This window comes from Phalacrocorax aristotelis, chromosome 2 (genome assembly GCF_949628215.1).
Source record: "Phalacrocorax aristotelis chromosome 2, bGulAri2.1, whole genome shotgun sequence".
Taxonomy (NCBI): Eukaryota; Metazoa; Chordata; class Aves; order Suliformes; family Phalacrocoracidae; genus Phalacrocorax; species Phalacrocorax aristotelis.
This window is the reverse complement of record NC_134277.1, coordinates 56,700,093-56,717,696: the sequence shown is the minus strand read 5'-3', so window position 1 is coordinate 56,717,696 and position 17,604 is coordinate 56,700,093. Positions and strand designations below refer to the sequence as shown.

The window sequence follows — 17,604 nt, the reverse complement described above, 5'->3', positions numbered from 1 at the left end:
GTAAGGGAAGAGGCAAGAAAGCTGCTTCTCCTCAGTATGAAGAAGAAAAGATCTTGTTTGGATTGCATGAATTGTTCTAACTGAACCAAGGACAACCATTTATATATCCCTGCTCTGAAACACTTCTGGACTCCTTTCATAGACCCTCTTACTACTTTGCTTGTCCAAAGTAGCTGGTGGGTATCTTGCAGTTTTCAGCTCTTTGGTAGGCAGCTCATTAGATCAAAACAACGGATTACTTTGATTAATTTAACCTCAGTACTGATATCATCCCTCTTTACGGGGACAAAAATCACATCTTAATATTATCATAAACATAACAGAGTAACACAATATTTATGCAGCAATCATCCTTCTGAGTGGAAGGAAACATTTTTTCAGAGCTCTCTTCTGAGCCAGGATACAGTATATCAAAAGAAAACACTTCTTCATCGCCTTACTATTTTGTTCACATTTAAACTTTTGACAATATTTAAAACCAGTTAGTGAATTTGATACAAATTACAAGTAATATTGTGTTCCAGAACAACACTTCTAGTGATTGATTCACCAAATCACTATTCATTTTGAATTCTGTTCAGTTTGGGCCCCTCAGTACAAGGACATCAGGTTGCTGGAGTGTGTCCAGAGAAGGACAATGAAGATGATGAAGGGTCTGGACAACAAGTCTTATGAGGAGCAGCTGAAGGAGCTGGGGTTGTTCAGTCTGGAGAAGAGGAGGCTGAGGGGAGACCTTATCGCTCTCTACAACTACCTGAAAGTAGGTTGTAGTGAGGTGGGTGTTGGTCTCTTCTCCCAAGGCACTAGCAACAGGATGAGAGGAGATGGCCTCAAGCTGTGTCAGGGGAGGTTTAGATTGGATATTAGGAAAAATGTCTTTACTGAAAGAGTGGTCAGGCATTGGAACAGGCTGCCCAGAGGGGTGGTAGAATCACCATGCCTGGGGGTGTTCAAAAAAACGCGTAGACGTGGCACTTTGGGACATGGTTTAGGAGGCACGGTGGTGGTGGGTTGATGGCTGGACTTGATTATCTTAGAGGTCTTTTCCACCCTTAATGGTTCTATGATTCTTTGTGCAGTATGCTTCCAAATTAATTTCCCTGTTCTGTGTGCTAATACAAGGGCAAAAGGAAACGGCCTCAAGTTCCGCCAGGGGAGGTTTAGATTGGATATTACAAAAAAATTCTTCACAGAAGGGGTTGTCAAGCATTGGAACAGGCTGCCAGGGAAGTGGTTGAGCCAACATCCCTGGAGGTATTTAAAAGACGTGTTGACGTGGTGCTTAGGGACATGGTTTAGTGGTGGACTTGGCAGTGTTAGGTTTGCGGTTGGACTTGATGATCTGAAAGGTCTTTTCCAACCTAAATGATTCTATGTTTCTATTAGCCCAATTCTATTTAGCATAATTGTCTTATTAAAAAAGCGTAAGACAATACAAAAGAAAAAAAACAACCTGCTTTTAAATTAGATTTTCCTATCAGGAGAGAAAATCAGGCCCATACATCAGTTTGTTCAAGGAAGCAGCGAATAAATGTTTATCTGTTGAATACTTCTTTGCTAGGAAGGATACATGTCAGTATGACGCTACACACATTAGGAAGAATCTTTTGCTTTGGTAACAGAAAACATTGTTAGGTCGGCAAATATACTTAGTATTTTACTTTCCTGAGAACAGCTGCAATGACTCCAATACAGGGGAGTAAGTGGGTGAGGGGAAAACGTCACTGTTTAACTTAACCAACTAAAACATGCAGCCACTAAACAGAGAAAACATGATGGCCACTATCAGCTACAGCAATCTCCCTATGCATACTTTTACTACTTTCTGTAACCTCTTCAGAGTTTTTGAACAAATGCTAAAATTAGAAAGGAAGCAAGAATTTTGGACATAATAGCTTTGGGGAGATTATAACTTACTTCATTTAGCATAAATAAAAAGACAGGTTTTCTAAGCAGGGACAAATTTCACATTATCTTTCAACCTCTGTCATCATTTCAAATACAGCTAAATCAAGCTGTAATATATTTTACATACAATTTTAGACTCTTTTGGAACTTCAGGCAAATGTGATGTTTTACGAAGTAACCACACAGAGCAGCAGTCAAGGCTTCTCTGCAACAAGACTATGTTCTATTATTCTATAATTGGTGAAATAATTCATAATTACACTTTATACATATACATTTCAAGCCTTTAATTGCTATGTATAGATTTTTATACTTTGGTATAACATTTATTTCTTCCCATTTAATTACATAATGTGTACATAATGCAGTAAAAAAAGTTCCTGACAAAAATCTTGAAAAAATACTTCATTTTAAAAACATAAAATCTATTTATGAATCCTCAGTTACTTCTGTTGTCACCTGCTGAGCAGTCAAGACTGAGTAATTAGCACTAAGCTCTCCACACCCCCTCCAAAAAGAAAACAGTGGCCTCTATAAATGAATTGGTGATCTAATGTTAAATACTCATGTCAAAGTATATTCTACCCACCCAAAGGCTGGCCTATCTACTGGCAGTTTCATCATAAAAAAGGCAACCTGTGAATTACCAAACCAAACTCAATGGCTATCTCTAGAGCAGCTGCACTGCTTTTACTGTACTACATCTTGTTGGTTTTTTGAACATCCATATTGCTTGGATATTAATATTTTATATCAATTTTCAATTCAGGGCATAGCTAAATACAAACCCTGTTCATACCTAAGTAAATACTAAATCTCAGTCACACCTATCACCCTACTGACTTCTTAGATTATGTAGATGGTAGGTGAGACAGCTACTAGAGCTAAGGTAGTGGCACCGGCTTTCGCTCCTCTGATTTGACACAGGTCAAACTGATAAAAAGGCAATAACCTCAAAAAGAGTGTGCCTATAGTAAAAGTACATCTGCCTTTCCTTTTGAAGCAGCTGAAGGTTTGTGTCCACAGAATTCGGTATGTTCAAAACAAAAATTCACTTAAAACAGACAAGAAGGTTGAAAAGGTGCTTTGTATTGTGAAGTGACAGCAACACTTATTCCTACACCCTTTCCTAGATGACTTGTAAAGATATAAACTATTTCCACATGCTTTCATTTCATGTTTATTTTTCCATCACTCATCTAAAAAGAGAAGTAAAATGTACAGTGAGAGTGAATGTGTTTTCATTTTGCTCTAAAATAGGAAAAATGCCTGAAGTGTCTTCTACAACAGCAAATATGTCACAAGGAACCTATAGTTTGCAGTTATTTTTGTAAACCTGCTCGTAATGTAGGATAGACTTCGATATTTACTTGATTAGCAATCGCACTGGTCTTGCTGTGCCTTTAATTTCAATTAGAATAGCTGTTTGGCTGAGTAACGTTTTAGGTTTTTAGATTCTGAAATGACATATTCAGAGGAAAAAGACATGAAAGTATGTTATTTAATTTTTCAAATATTTTGAAATTTCACTGTGGAGACACTGAATGTCACCCTCCTTTAGTAAGGTAGGATATTTACAGTTGATATATTTATAATTGACACACGTTGTAACGGCATATTTACTGGAGTTAGAGCTTATGACAGAAGAAAGGCAATTAAAAATCAGTCTATATTAAGGATGTAACTTGTGTTTCAAAACACACAATTTACAAAAGCCTCAAGTATACATTCCTATTAAATGCATATTCTTACAACCTAAGAATAGGATATAACACTGAAAAATCCAGCAAGTTCTTACAAACAATAGGGCTTTCTCTTTTTCCCAGTATATCAGTTTAGGGTGGAGAATAAGGAATACGAGAACACTGTATCAATATAACTTAAGTTCCCGCTACAATATGCTACACAATAGGGTAAGTTGTGTATAAGTACTACATCCAGAAAATACACATCATATGGACAGTGAAACAGAAATTCCAGATTCACAAGGGAAATGTTAAAAACAAAGAGTCAATAGTTTGAAAAATACATAAAGATAAAAAGCAATGCCATCAAAGTAGTAGGAATAAAGCATCTGCATGCTGCACACTGTCAGCAATTTTCAGTATCAAGGTACATAGAAGAAAAAATGAAAAAAGTAATTTGCTACTGCAGGTTTTATCATGAACAAATAACATATCCAAAAACAGCTCAAGAAAGATGGTCGATTCCTATGTAAGACACATACATTAAAGGTCAGATAGCAAACCTATATGGGAAACTGTGGGATGTAACAGATTTCTTTATCAAGATCATGATCTCAATTAATTTGGTACAAACTGCCAAACAAGAAGTCAGGTTTATCTGCCAACCGTATCAATAGAAATGGATAATAATAACAACTTGATAATTTCAGAGTATGAAAGATGCTGTCTCCCTTCTGAAAATAATTATGCCAGTCTACAACTTCCTTGTACCCTGTACATGGTAGCCCCTAAATCTAAGGGAGCATCATGACATTTGAATCGGGGGGGGGGAAGGGGGTTTGCACACTCAAGCTGTCAGTAAATATTCTTCTCTTTTGACTTTGTGATTTCTCGGGGTAAGGGAAGGAAGAGGGAGATTTTCTCAAAATCTGTTATTACATAACTGATTTGAACATCAAAGTTTCTCAAACTCAAAACCTGTATCTTGACTGAACAGAGACTTTAGCTGTTTTAGAGAAATGGATAGTCTTGAGCATCACAGAAGAACGAGAGAAATCCTAACTTCTCCATTTTTCATTTGTGACCCTGTGGAAATACAGCATCTGAAGAACAAGATGTGCAGATACTAAATGGTGTTTCTGGTCATGCCTACCTCGGGTGCAACTTAAGGATTGCAGGAGGATGCATTTCAGTTGCCCGCTCCGTCCCAAGGGAGCATCAGACTACGTTTGGCAGAAGCTTCTCTCCAAAAACCAGCTCATGGAAATAGCAACCCCTTAAACTGGTCCTTGCAGGATGTTAGGAGACATAGTGTAGCTCTAGAAATTCCCAGGTCCATCTATCAACCTATATTGCCAATACATACAGTTCATCGTGGATGATGGACACAATGTTTGCAACATTGGCATCAAAATAGCAGGGAGGAACTGCTAGGAGGGGTTTTTGTTTGCTTGTTTTCAAAAGACGCTCTTTTTTTTACTACTACTTTTTTCTTAGAAATTAAACTGGGATCTGCACTGTAAACACCGTCTGCTTGGCATCTCAGTTTATCCTTTCCTCATGCCATTCCTAAACTTGGCTCAAAATTTGAAGTACCATTCTCTTCTCTCATATGTGAGTCAGGATTTCCATATTTAATACTACCATTAATCATCTTCAATGCACTACCTTCACATTGAGGTGACTCTTTCATTACAGGAATGTCTATTTTAATAGGCATAAAAAATATAAATACATTTTTCTCTTACATAAGCTATGATGTTTCAGATGTCATTCTAGACAATTAAAATTCAATCGGGTCATCCCAAAAGCCCGCTGGTAAACCTGATCAAAATTTGGTTGTTTTTTTGTTGTTGCTGTTGTTTTGGTTTTGTTTTCGGTTTGTTTTTTTTTAATTAACAATACACCTAGATTGCTTTTCAGAACTTCAGAAAAGTTCTGAAGAACACCTGACCTCACCAGCAACATTGATCAAGATTTGTATGTAATTCAAAAGACGTTTTACCCCTAAAACATATGCTACAAAATTACACAACTTCTGTTTTAAATTGCTATAATTAAATGCTACAGTTGCTAAGTAGCCAATTGAAATTGTGTGGAGAAAGTTTCAAGATGCAGCTGGCTGCTCAGAGTGTTGACATCCAAATGCTGTAGCCAGTTTTAAGCTTAGGGTGAGTTCTTTAAAACAATGGTAATAATGCTCCTGGCCTCAGTGACCATGCACAGTGAGGAAATACTTCCTGCTTCTTTACAAACTGTCTACTTGAATCATACTAGAAACCTACATGAAACTAGTCAGAGATGAGAAGGAAAATGGCAATGACAGAGAAAGCTTGCCTGACTAATTAATGACTTTTTGTGGTCGTTGGAAATCTGAATCTTCAAATACCCACTCCTACTCAGCCTACGTACTTGTCTTTTCATGGCTCAAATATTCTTCCTTGTCAGTAAGAGGCACAAAATTAAAACAGTATATTTTTTTTAATGTTATTGTGCAAGTACAATGCAAAGTGAACATGTCAGCATCTAATCTGAAAATACTTTTTTTTCAGCAGCGAGCGGGACTCCAAGATGAACTGAGGCTGAAGACAGTGGGAAATCTCATAATTTCAGGATGATGGGCCAGGGTCATGGCTTGAGCTAAGATTTTTAAATTAAGTTGAGCAGTCAGGAAAAGCAGCTCAAGATCAAATGATAACTAAAGCCTGATCTGCATAGTTTCTGCACTTTTGTTGTTGTTGTTGTTGTATTTTCCATTTTATTTTCTCCCTTACTGGAATACATATATCATAATCTGCAGCTACTACCACTTGAGAGATTCTGAAGTGCAAGATGCCAAATGCTTATTCTCCAGAATATCATTAGTATTTTCATGACTACAAAACATAACTCCCACTACAAAGGTGCACCACGCTACTTATATCGATTACAAACCAATATATTTAAAAGTGAACAGGACCTACGACAAAAATCTAGCCCTTACAGTCTCTGAGAAAGAAAAAATATATCCAGGCTATCTTCATACAAACTCCAAGATGACAAGGTGGCAATTGATTTTGAAAACATAAAAATACAGTAGGAAATTTTAAAAGTTACCCTTTCTTGGAGGGAATTATATACTGAAGCATGTCTAAAATTTAATCTCAAGTGCCAGTGCTTACTATTGATTCTCCTATAAATTTAGCTAAGAAAATGAATCTACATCTACTTAAGAAAAATGGTGTTTTCTTACTTGATTTAGTATGGTCTTGTGAGTTGGGCAACCAGAAGGCAATATAGTCAGTCTTACAATTTACATACTGTGGGGAAAGCAAAGAACACCTATTTTTAACTGACCATTACTTTGTGATAGTGATTCAGTGAATGCTCAGATAAAAACCACAAAAAACCACCCACTTCTAAAGAATCAGTTGAATCAACTGCTTCAGTATATAAACTCTCTTCAGGCTGTGAGACTTTATGGGATATACATATACATGTATTTCCCCCTTCCCATACACATAACAGACTTGACGCTCAAACTTTAAATAAATGCAACATCTACGTTAATTAAAAACTCTCTTTTGACCCCATAGTTACAGACTTTACATGAACAGAAGTGAGAGCTGGGCTCACGCTCTGTGAGGGGTTTCTAAAAAGTTACCCATCATCTAGCTCAGTACATCTTAAATTTGGATTGCCTTATCCTGAGCATACTCTGGTAGCGCGAGATGCCATATATGGCTTCTTTGAAACCAATAGATGGCACTTTGATGAGCTGCAAGATTAGGGAAACAGTGTGTAACTCCTGCAAGGACAGAAACTAATCCAAGAGTTTGAAATGCAAGGGATGTGCATTATGGGCTCCTAACACTAAGCCTAACAAAGACTGACGTTTCAAAAACAGTGGTTTTTTGCTATTCTCTTTGCTTCAAAACCTGAGCATGGCTTTTTGACAGATCTCCTTCTAGAAGAGAATGCCCCAAAAGCCTAGGTTACTTTCTATACTTTTGAATTGCCATGACTGCAATGTAATTTTTAAACACAGTTTACTATTTTATGAGAATGGACCTCTAATGAGATGCTTTCGAGAACTTAATATTCTCTATAACCAACGAATACTTATGTTAATCTTTTCTCAGTGGAATGCATGCGCAAATAGTACTAGCTAAAGACATACCATTCATATATGTGCACATTTAAAAGAAATTAAAAGAGAGCATTAACATCATTTGCTTGCTTGCATAAAAGAAATACAGTACAATCTTTAAGTGCATGCTTGACTTTTTTCCTGTCAGGCTCTTCCCTCATTCAGTGAAAGTTAAAGGTATTCAAGAGAGGTTTTATTTCTCATAAATAAGGTGTAGCTCCAGGTCTTATTTTAATATATATCTCACTCAAATCACATAATTAAAAAAAATTAATTTCCCAGAGGGTTATTTCTCTGGTGCTCTCACATTAGAAGCTATACTTTCCAGAAGCCTAACTACTGCGTCTTTAGAATCATAGAATCATTTAAGTTGGAAAATACCTTTAAGATCAAGTCCAACCGCAAACCTAACACTGCCAAGTCCACCACTAAACCATGTTTCTAGGCACCATGTCTATATATCTTTTAAATACCTCTGGGGATGGTGACTCAACCACTCGCCCTGGCAGCCTTTTCCAATGCTTGACAACCCTTTCTGTGAAGAATTTTTTCCTAATATCCAATCTAAACCACCCCGGTGCAACTTGAGGCTGTTTCCTCTTGTCCTATCACTTGTTACTTGGGAGAAGAGACCAACACCCACCTCACTACAACCTCCTTTCAGGCAGTTGTAGAGGGCAATAAGGTATCCCTTGAGCCTCCTTTTCTCCAGGCTAAACAACCCCAGCTCACTCAGCCACTCCTCATAGGACTTGTTCTCTAGACCCTTCGCCAGCTTCATAGCCCTTCTTTGGACATGCTCCAGTACCTTAATGTCCTTCTTGTAGTGAGGGGCCCGAAACTGAACCCAGTACCGAGCAGAAGGGGGTGATCACTTCCCTACTCCTACTGGCCACACTCTTCCTGATACAAGCCAGGATGCTGTTGGCCTTCTTGGCCACCTGGGTTGCTAACTACCACCCCCAGGTTCTTTTCTGCCAGGCAGCTTTCCAATCACTCTTCCCCAAGCCCGCAGCATTGCATGGGATTGTTACGACCCAAGTGCAGGACCTGGCATTCAGCCTTGTTGAACCTCATACAACTGGCCTAAGCCCACGGATCCAACCTGTCCAGATCCCTCTGCAGAGCCTTCCTACCCTCCAGTAGATCACCACCCAACTTGGTGTCGTCTGCAAACATACTGAGCATGCACTTAATCCCCTCGTCCAGGTCATTGATAAAGACATTAAACAGAACTGACCCCAGTACTGAGCCCTGGGGAAAACTACTTGTGACCAGCTGCCAACTGGATTTAACTCCATTCACCACAACTCTCTGGCCCCAGCCACCCAGCCAGTTTTTTACCCATCAAAGAATATGCCCATCCAAGCCCTGAGCAGGCAGTTTCTCCAGGAGAATGCTGTGGGAAACTACTCCAAAGGTGTTAATAAAGTCTACAGCCACAGCCTTTCCCTCATCCGCTAAGTGGGTCACCTTGTCATAGAAGAAGATCAGGTTAGTCAAGCAGGACCTGCCTCTCATAAACCCATGCTGACTAGGTTGTTGTGCTGCCTCATCACCAGGTTTTCCTGTACATGCTGCATGATGGCACTCAAGATGATCTACTCCATAACCTCCCCTGGCACCAAGGGGACATTTCAACATTTTCAACAACATTGCATTTTAAAATGACCAAATAATGCTTTAAACAGTTTTGTTTACATCCATAAGAACTCAGTGCTGCTGCATATTTAGCATATGGTGTCATAGGCAGGTGCTCAAAAGATGAGGCACACACATTTAATGACCACCTTTTAGCAGTTCAACTGAGTGACTTACACAAAACTACATGTGAACCATGTGGCATACTCAGGAAAAGATTCCTCTCTGGCATTCAACTTCCATAAAAATGAAGCCATATTTCTGCAACCTCTTACCTCTTTCACTACTTTTCGTATTCTGAATCAAAGGAGTTATGAATCTGACAGACAACAACCTGATTTACAAGGCAGACTAAATGCTCTCCTACTCAACAGTCAAGTTTATCCTGCACACTTCAGGAAGAGGGTACAGCAGAAAGATGCTACTTGATTTAAAAATATCTTAGTGCTTATGAATTAGAGATTCTTCTACAATAAAGTTGTTGGTGAATTTTCTCATGTTTGTGTTGTTCTTATTTATTTATTTTGACATTTTTAGAAATAAAAATTCAGGTGTTGAAAAACTACATTTTATCTAGTGTAGTTATACAATTTCTAATCTAGGTCTTGAGCAAAGCTGACACCTTTGGGCTCACAAAACACATAAAAGGACCAGAGTATGTGGCAGCTTGTCTTTTGCATGCACTGTCTGGGACTCCATTCCTCTTTATCCATTGCCAGCTTCTCTCCCCCACCCTTTAAAACATGGGACAGCAAATGAGCATATCTATGTCACAGCAGTCAACTTTCTGCCCAAGGCTCTTTGCAAAAGAACTAATTCTCTAAAAGTGAAGAGCAGAGCTCCCAGGCAAACAACAGGTGTAAGAGTATGTTGATATGGTAGACCAGATTTCTGGAAACTTATCAACAAATATAAGTGGATCAATTTATCAGAAACATTTCCAAATGAACTTCAGACTAAGGCAGACAGCCAGCACTGGAAATTTCAGATCAAACTATTAAATTCGGCGAAGTTATAGGCAACTGAAAACAAAACCTCATCTTAGAAAGCATTGGACTACCTCCTTTATCATTATTTTTCTTATCTAGATAATAGATGTATATTAAATGTGTGTACAAACAAAAGCCTATCATTAATATAAAGATACATTCTTATTTAGAACCCCATCACATCTCAAGACTTCTCCACCATAAGCTCTCTAACTATGTTAGGCAGATAAGATAGGCAGGCCAGACAAAAACATGGTATAACCATGGGCCACTTTTCACTACAGTCAAAGTTTAAAAAATACTTCCTATTACAATATTCCTCATACCAAAACACAAATGATGTCTCATTTTGAGCCCTTCCTACAACATCTGGATATAGAACTCTCTCATAACACATATAAAGCCTTCATAATTGTGTATAAGTGGGAATCACATACTACAGTCTTAGAATTAGATTTTCCATTTCACTTCTTCAAACTATGTTCCAATCCTTAATGCTTTCCACTTTAGAACAGAATCCACTTTCCTAAATTTCCCACAGACTAAAAGCTTGAAAACATTTGTAATTTAGTATAAAAGAGCTACTTTTGACAAAATTAAAGGTTTGGGTATGGTTGGTGCTGTGGTGGTCTTTTTCTTCACATAAAATTTAAAAATTGAAGTAAAAAGTTGGCTTGAAACACCAAATCAAAGCTAGACAGTACACATTTTCAACTCAGTAAAAGAAGCAGGAATAGAGCTGAATTTCTGTTTCAAAATAGAATTTCATGTTAGACACCTTCGTGCAGATGCTTCACTTTCAATGAATTGGCATTTTTAAATGGAAAAAACGTTTCATCAGAAAATTTCCAACTAGTTTTAATACTTACTTAATAGACACATGCAAAACTTAATTCGTCTCTTTCTCTTGTCTGTTAGGAATTACTTCCAGACACATCATATTACTTCAGGCCTTCATCAACGGCTTTTCAGTTGCAGAAACCTCTATACCTAAAAACTCCCTGCAGTATTATGGATATGAATATAATTTCATTTGACTTGGGACAGCCCTTAGTGGGCCACAAAAGTCTACGTCAAAGAATAACAATTAAAACATGGTCATACCTAAAAAAAAAACCCACACCAACAACCACCATGCAAAGATGACTTAAAAACAAACAGACAAAAAACCCCAAAATACCAAAAAACAACACACTTTTTAACTTTTGCTGTTCTGTTTGTTCACAACACTGATTGTAGAAGCTTTTACCAGATGCTAGGAAATTTTTGCCAGGATGTGTTCAAGTGAAACTACTTCCAAAATAAGAGATGATGTGGAGGTTAATAAAAAAACCTACCACCTTCATAAGTTTCCACAAATAATAAACTTAAAACATCAGATAATTTCCAGCCGTCAGATATTTCAATACTTCAATATACTGTGGGTTTTTTTCTGAGGCATATTCAGAGAAATGGCTAAAGGAACTGTAATGGCCTTCTGGGACAGGAAGACTAAGGTTTCTGTAAAAAATGTTAAATTAATTTTTATAGTGATGCAAAGTCAGGGAAGGGTTGTTAAGGGATGGCCTCTTGCCACAGGGTGGAGTTTTGTTTTGGTATCCTTTTAGAGTCTGCAGGTGTTTGGCAGGAGCTGAAATCAGGGCCAGCTGTGATATTTCAGCTCCGATATTTCCCTCCCCATATTTCTCAGAAGTGATGCATCAGGGTGATGTCTTACACCTGATGTACTCAACTTGTGTGGTATGACTGTAACTGCTTAGGGGGGGTGGGGGGAAGGGGAAGTACCACTGCATGGCTTTCATATTTATTTCCAGCTGGCAGCATTCATATAGTAAAATTCATCAACATGAATGGATTTAATCTGGTAAAACATCAGGTGACAAATAATTTATTAAACTGCCCATAATATTTCTGGATTGTTTTGTTGCTTCCTATATACGCCAACCATTTAATTAAGTAACACTATATAAGAACTGTGAAAGACGTTATATTGTGAAAGAGGGGAGGGTAATGTTTTAAAGAAAACAAAAAAAAAAACCTTCAGTACCCTCACTTAACCACCTTTGTTCTTTCATTCTTAGCTGCAGTACAGTGTGTACCTGGTTTTGTGTTGTTTTATCTTTTTGGAGAATTTGAATAGTTTCTATTAAAAATGGTATTCTCTTTTAAGTTTGTTTTGTTTGGAAAACCTCAAACCACATTGTATTTCATACACATGTTCCCCAGGGTATGTTAAATGGGACCATACTGAGGTCACTAGTAAGATTTTAAAACGTTTTAAAAATTCCTTTAATGTTTGTACTATCTTGGCCTGGTTAAGAGAGCACATTTTTAAAAAATAGCTTAAAAAGTTTGACTATAAAAAGCCTCATTAAAATAGTCTATACTATACTTTTAAGAGTTTGTAAGAACTTTTAGAAATATTTTTTCCTCCCTCTCATTTTTAAGAAAATTGTTCCCTTCACTAGAGAATCTGCTCCTCTTTCTCTCAGCCTTTTCATCCATACATGCACAAGTACACATACACTTCTATCCACAGACTGATTGACTTAACAGTACAAGTGCCTGCGGTATTCATTTTAACTTCACAAATGAATAAAAGATTATAATCAGTGGGAAAAGTGGACATTTCACTCCACTCATGGAAAAAACAGTATCACCTGGCTCTCCAGCTTAGTAAAAAACTTCATGTTTTTTGGCAGCTCACTTGGAGTATGATTGAAGCTGTTAATGATATTAACAAAATGTCCTGGGATCAAAAATGTGTTGTTTTATCTCAGTTTATATAAGAAGTTATACAAACCACTCTTGGCCTGCAGAGTTCTGAGGTCCTTCTAGTTAAAATGAAATAAGATTTGAAAACATGACCCACCTGTAGCTAATTAAGTTCAATTAGACCATTTCAGTCACCTCCTTTACTTGTCTTTCCTGTCTTCTCAGACTTCCATTCCTCCCTTGCATTATTCTGAACCCCTCCCAGGATTTCTGTCTTTGGCTGGTACCAGCACAGCGCACCCTTTGCAGCATTGCTGACAGCTGAGCTGGCATATGCTTTGACAATTGTTGATGTCTGTGCAGTGCATCTTGGTCACTAATGGTGTAAGACTGCACTTACAATGAATGCTGGCTGCGTTATGGATAGCAAAATCCATAGATCAAATAGGAAGACCGTGGCAATAAAATGATTTTTTTTAAAAAAAAATCTAATTGTGTTTAGATCCAATTCTGCTGGTAACACCCAAAATGGAAGAGGTTAGCAAAATACAGGTATTATCTATTAGAGGTAGATTAGCTTTTGTGTGTATTAAAGTAGCACCACATTTGATGTTTTTGTGGGGTCTTTGCAATGGTTGAAAGCAAATGACTATGAAAAGCAGATTACTGTGTTATGATACACTCTCTTCTTTTACATCACACTGTTTGTTGTTATAGAGAATTAGCAAGTAAGGTTATTAAATGTAAGTTGAGTGGCACCTTTCTCAGAAGTGCATTTTGTGTTCTAAACTGAGCCTGAAAAAACCCACCATGTTGTAATGGGAGCACTGTGAAGAATGATTACAGAATTCTCACCCTTAATGACCAGCTTGAGCTTTACACAGCAAGAAAAACCTTGCTGTGGTTACAGGATGTTGATGATGATGGGTGCTGGTCTTTCCCTGTTATAACTGGGATTTCATAGTGCAGAAGATACCTAGATTATGGATTCTCAGGTGTTGCTAGACTTCTTCCCTAGTCTTACACATAGTCTCAGGGCACTGTTATGCTTTTTGAGGTTTCAGAAACCAAAATTGCAGATTGGCTTATGAAAAAGCAAAGCTATACACAAGCACACGTGTTTATCCCAGACACGTGCTGTCTATAGAGTAACAGAAGGATGAGCAAGAGGAGGGAGACTGGGCAAGGTACAACAGCAAAAACTACAGTTCACAAGGAACATGAGGGTGAAAAGCTTTGCTTGAACTGTCCCTAAGCCTCTAAATCCACGCTGTGCGTAAGTGACTCAGGGCAATGGAGCCACCTGTGAAGGTCTGAAGTCTTTACCATCGAAGTAGAAGTTTGTGTAGAAATTAGAAAAAAATACTTAAGAGGCTCAGTATACTACTCTCCAAATTGATTGTCTGCTGGATGGCCTTTCAGATATGTAAAGGTGGAGTGGGGGACTTAATTTTATATGAGATGTAAAGTAAATACCTTGCCATAAGAGCAAGACCTTAAAATGTCAACACTTTTCCATATTTCAAGAAATAAGAGGGAAGAACTGCAGTCATCTTTCTTTTTCCCCCTCCCCTTGCACAGAACAATAACTGAGAAAATGCTTAAGGAGGCAGGCAGCACCAGAAACAAATGTATAACGTGCAGCATCACCACAAATACTGGCATTTCATTTCCAGTAGTAATAAGAACACAGTGTCTGAGTGCCACTTGTTTCAGAGAAGAGTGTAGAAAAGACGTTTTCAAGCAGTTCCATGAAGGAAAATAAAAAAAAAAAAATTAAAAAACATCAGTATGGTCCTTTACAGGAAAACATTTTGAAAATCCTGCCATATGGTAGTACCTGACTGCAAAGCACTGTGATACCTTTTATGGATAGTCTAAGTCAGGTAACAACCAAACATATATAGATAAATAATATATATAATTATAATATATATAGTAATAATATAGATTTAAAATATTTCAATGAATTCTAAGAAGAGCAAGGTAATCAAGCTAACCTCTTTTCAATTTGGGAGGTAATGGCAATCCCACAATTTACTATGTTTTAAAAAGCCGTCCCTTTCAGAGTGGGTCTGACTTAAAATTCACAGCATCAAAAAAAAGCAAAGAATATTTTTCCAATGTTGCCCAAATACAGCCAAGTCAACCACATTCTGAGCCAAATAAAGACTCTTGCTGTATGTTCTTCAAAGCCCAACCTTAATCCCTGTGAAAGTTATGAAGTGCAAAATTTGGCCCGTGCACACTTCACAGCATGGTACTGCATCATTTTAAGGAGAAAGAGTGTATTTATTTAAGAAAAAAAACTTCTTTCCTTGCAGTAGCCTAACAAATATTGTCTTGTACCTCTAAAAGTATAACAAACATATTTATAACAAACATTTTTTATAAATATATTCCTTCATGATAGAGATTGTTTTGCCTGTTCTTCCTTCCCAAAGACTGCAATTGTATTCACAATCCTCACAAACACTTCTTGACAGCAGACATGGACATGTACAAAACTGGCTGTTTACCCCCCGCAACAGCCAATCATTTTTCTGGTTATTAGAAATTAATTTCAAATTGTTACAAATTAAAGGAGATTCATCACACAATAGAATAGCCATAAAACACTGTTGCACTATTCAAGACAGTATATTTCAGTTTGTGTTGGGCCCTTTAACCATAACCCCATAGCCAGGGGGTGAGAAGAAGGGGAGGGATCAGGGAATATGCAGACAGTGTAAGTCTAGAGATACTTGAAAGAAAAAATATTGTTTATAACTAAGTATAGATGCAATTCAGTGAAAGACTTCAAATTTAAAGTAAGTAAATAAATAGAAAGGTGATGTGTTCTCAGCCAGGGAAATCACCAGGCCAAGAAAAGATTAAAATCTTTCTGCATATGACTTTTGTGCTTCATTTTTCTGTTTCCAGACAAAAAGTTGCCCATTTTTTTCAAACAGCATACATTCTGGTTATCCATATGCCATAGAGAAAATATGTTGCTTGTGGACAGCAAGAAAGGTACTTTTCTGCATATTTGCCTGACAAAACGCAATTACATAATATATTACAGTTTCTTTTCCTATTTTACCAGCCATTTTTGAAAGACAGACTCTGTACGAGACATGGAATACCTATGGTTTAATGCATTATGGCAAAATCTGTGTTCCCAAGCATATAATTCATTTAAGGGTCTGTATTTATTTCTATTAAGCCAAATTATTGGCTTAAATTCAATCCACCATATAAGTCAATCCACCATATAACTCAAATCCCATTTTAAAGTAGCTGAAATCAGGTCTGAGTGGCAGGAAAAGTGATCATTACTCAGCATTTGTAAAACACATGTAATAATGTATAGAACAGACTTGGTGAGAACCAACCTGAGGATCCGAGAATACTTGCTGCATATTGTTGATTGGGCCATACGGAACCCCGCTACCATCAAAGAGCTGCAGCCATTCAATCGTTGCTTTTTCTGAAAACCTAAGAGCAAATAAGAAGCATGTGGTTTCAACTCTGCGCTTTCAGATTCTGAAAAATGTACAGCATGTCTCCTCCCTCTCTCACTGCTTCCATACTCTTCCCCACTGATTTCTTCACAGGCAGCACGTCTTTCAACACAATGCAAATGTACTACACGTGTTCTTCGGAAATACAAAACCCAAAGACATAGGGGAAAGAACATAGCTGAACTGACTTCTATTTCTATCTGATCACCTGGAGCAATCCAGCGATGATGTAAACCTAAATTTATCAGCAGTTTCAAATGGGGGTCAATGGATTTCCTCCAGTCCTTAATTACACTAACGTGCCTCATATTTGTTTTTTATGTACATATTTAACAACAAAAAGATAGATATAACATGGGTACAAGTCTAACATATGACACTGCTCACTAAAACCTGATGTAAAGCACCACAGTGTTTTTCCTTCTGTTATATCCAAAATATATGTCAGGATTAACAGGCACAATTTTTTGTCAGATAACAACAGATTACATATTTATTTGTTGTATGATTGTATAACCTATCCTAAGGACATCCGGTTCAGCCTATATGTACTAATGTCCATGCTGGTGCACACAGAGCTGCATGTCCTTGTACCACATACATAAAGCTCAGCTTATTTCTTTATAAGCATTCAATTCTGTAACTGGTAGCACCACTGTTTCCCCTTTTTGCTAGATACTTTTTCTTTCCTTGTCTGCCCAGCAGGATTACATACATGACGAAAATACACTCTTGAAGCAATACCAGTCACTGGGAGATGGTATTTTCTGCAGCCATCTGGGATTCTGAACCAAAGGTGAACTTATTTGGAGATCGTATCTTAAATTTCACAAAGGTAAGTAACATAGAGGTCTACCAGATTATTAGAAAGGAAGGATCTACTTCATCATACGTACAACACTGCAAAGAAATTATGTGTGATATAAAGACCTGAAGAAAATGAAATTAATAGAAACCTTGATAAGTGCCACTCAGTTACCAGCATTCTGTAGCTCACCAGTTCAGGGTTCCCTAAGCGTTATCAGGAGCAACAT

The 17,604-nt window shown here is 37.5% G+C and overlaps 1 protein-coding gene across 3 annotated transcripts in view; it reads right to left on the bottom strand.

The window, feature by feature from the left end:
- SUGCT (succinyl-CoA:glutarate-CoA transferase) overlaps positions 1–17,604 on the bottom strand; it is a 333,594-nt gene that overhangs the window by 179,751 nt on the left and 136,239 nt on the right. For all 3 annotated transcript variants that reach the window (XM_075083703.1, XM_075083704.1, XM_075083702.1), the window contains one exon: positions 16,442–16,544. In XM_075083703.1, coding sequence (XP_074939804.1) covers positions 16,442–16,544 — 103 coding nt within the window. The remainder of the gene's footprint in view (positions 1–16,441; positions 16,545–17,604) is intronic.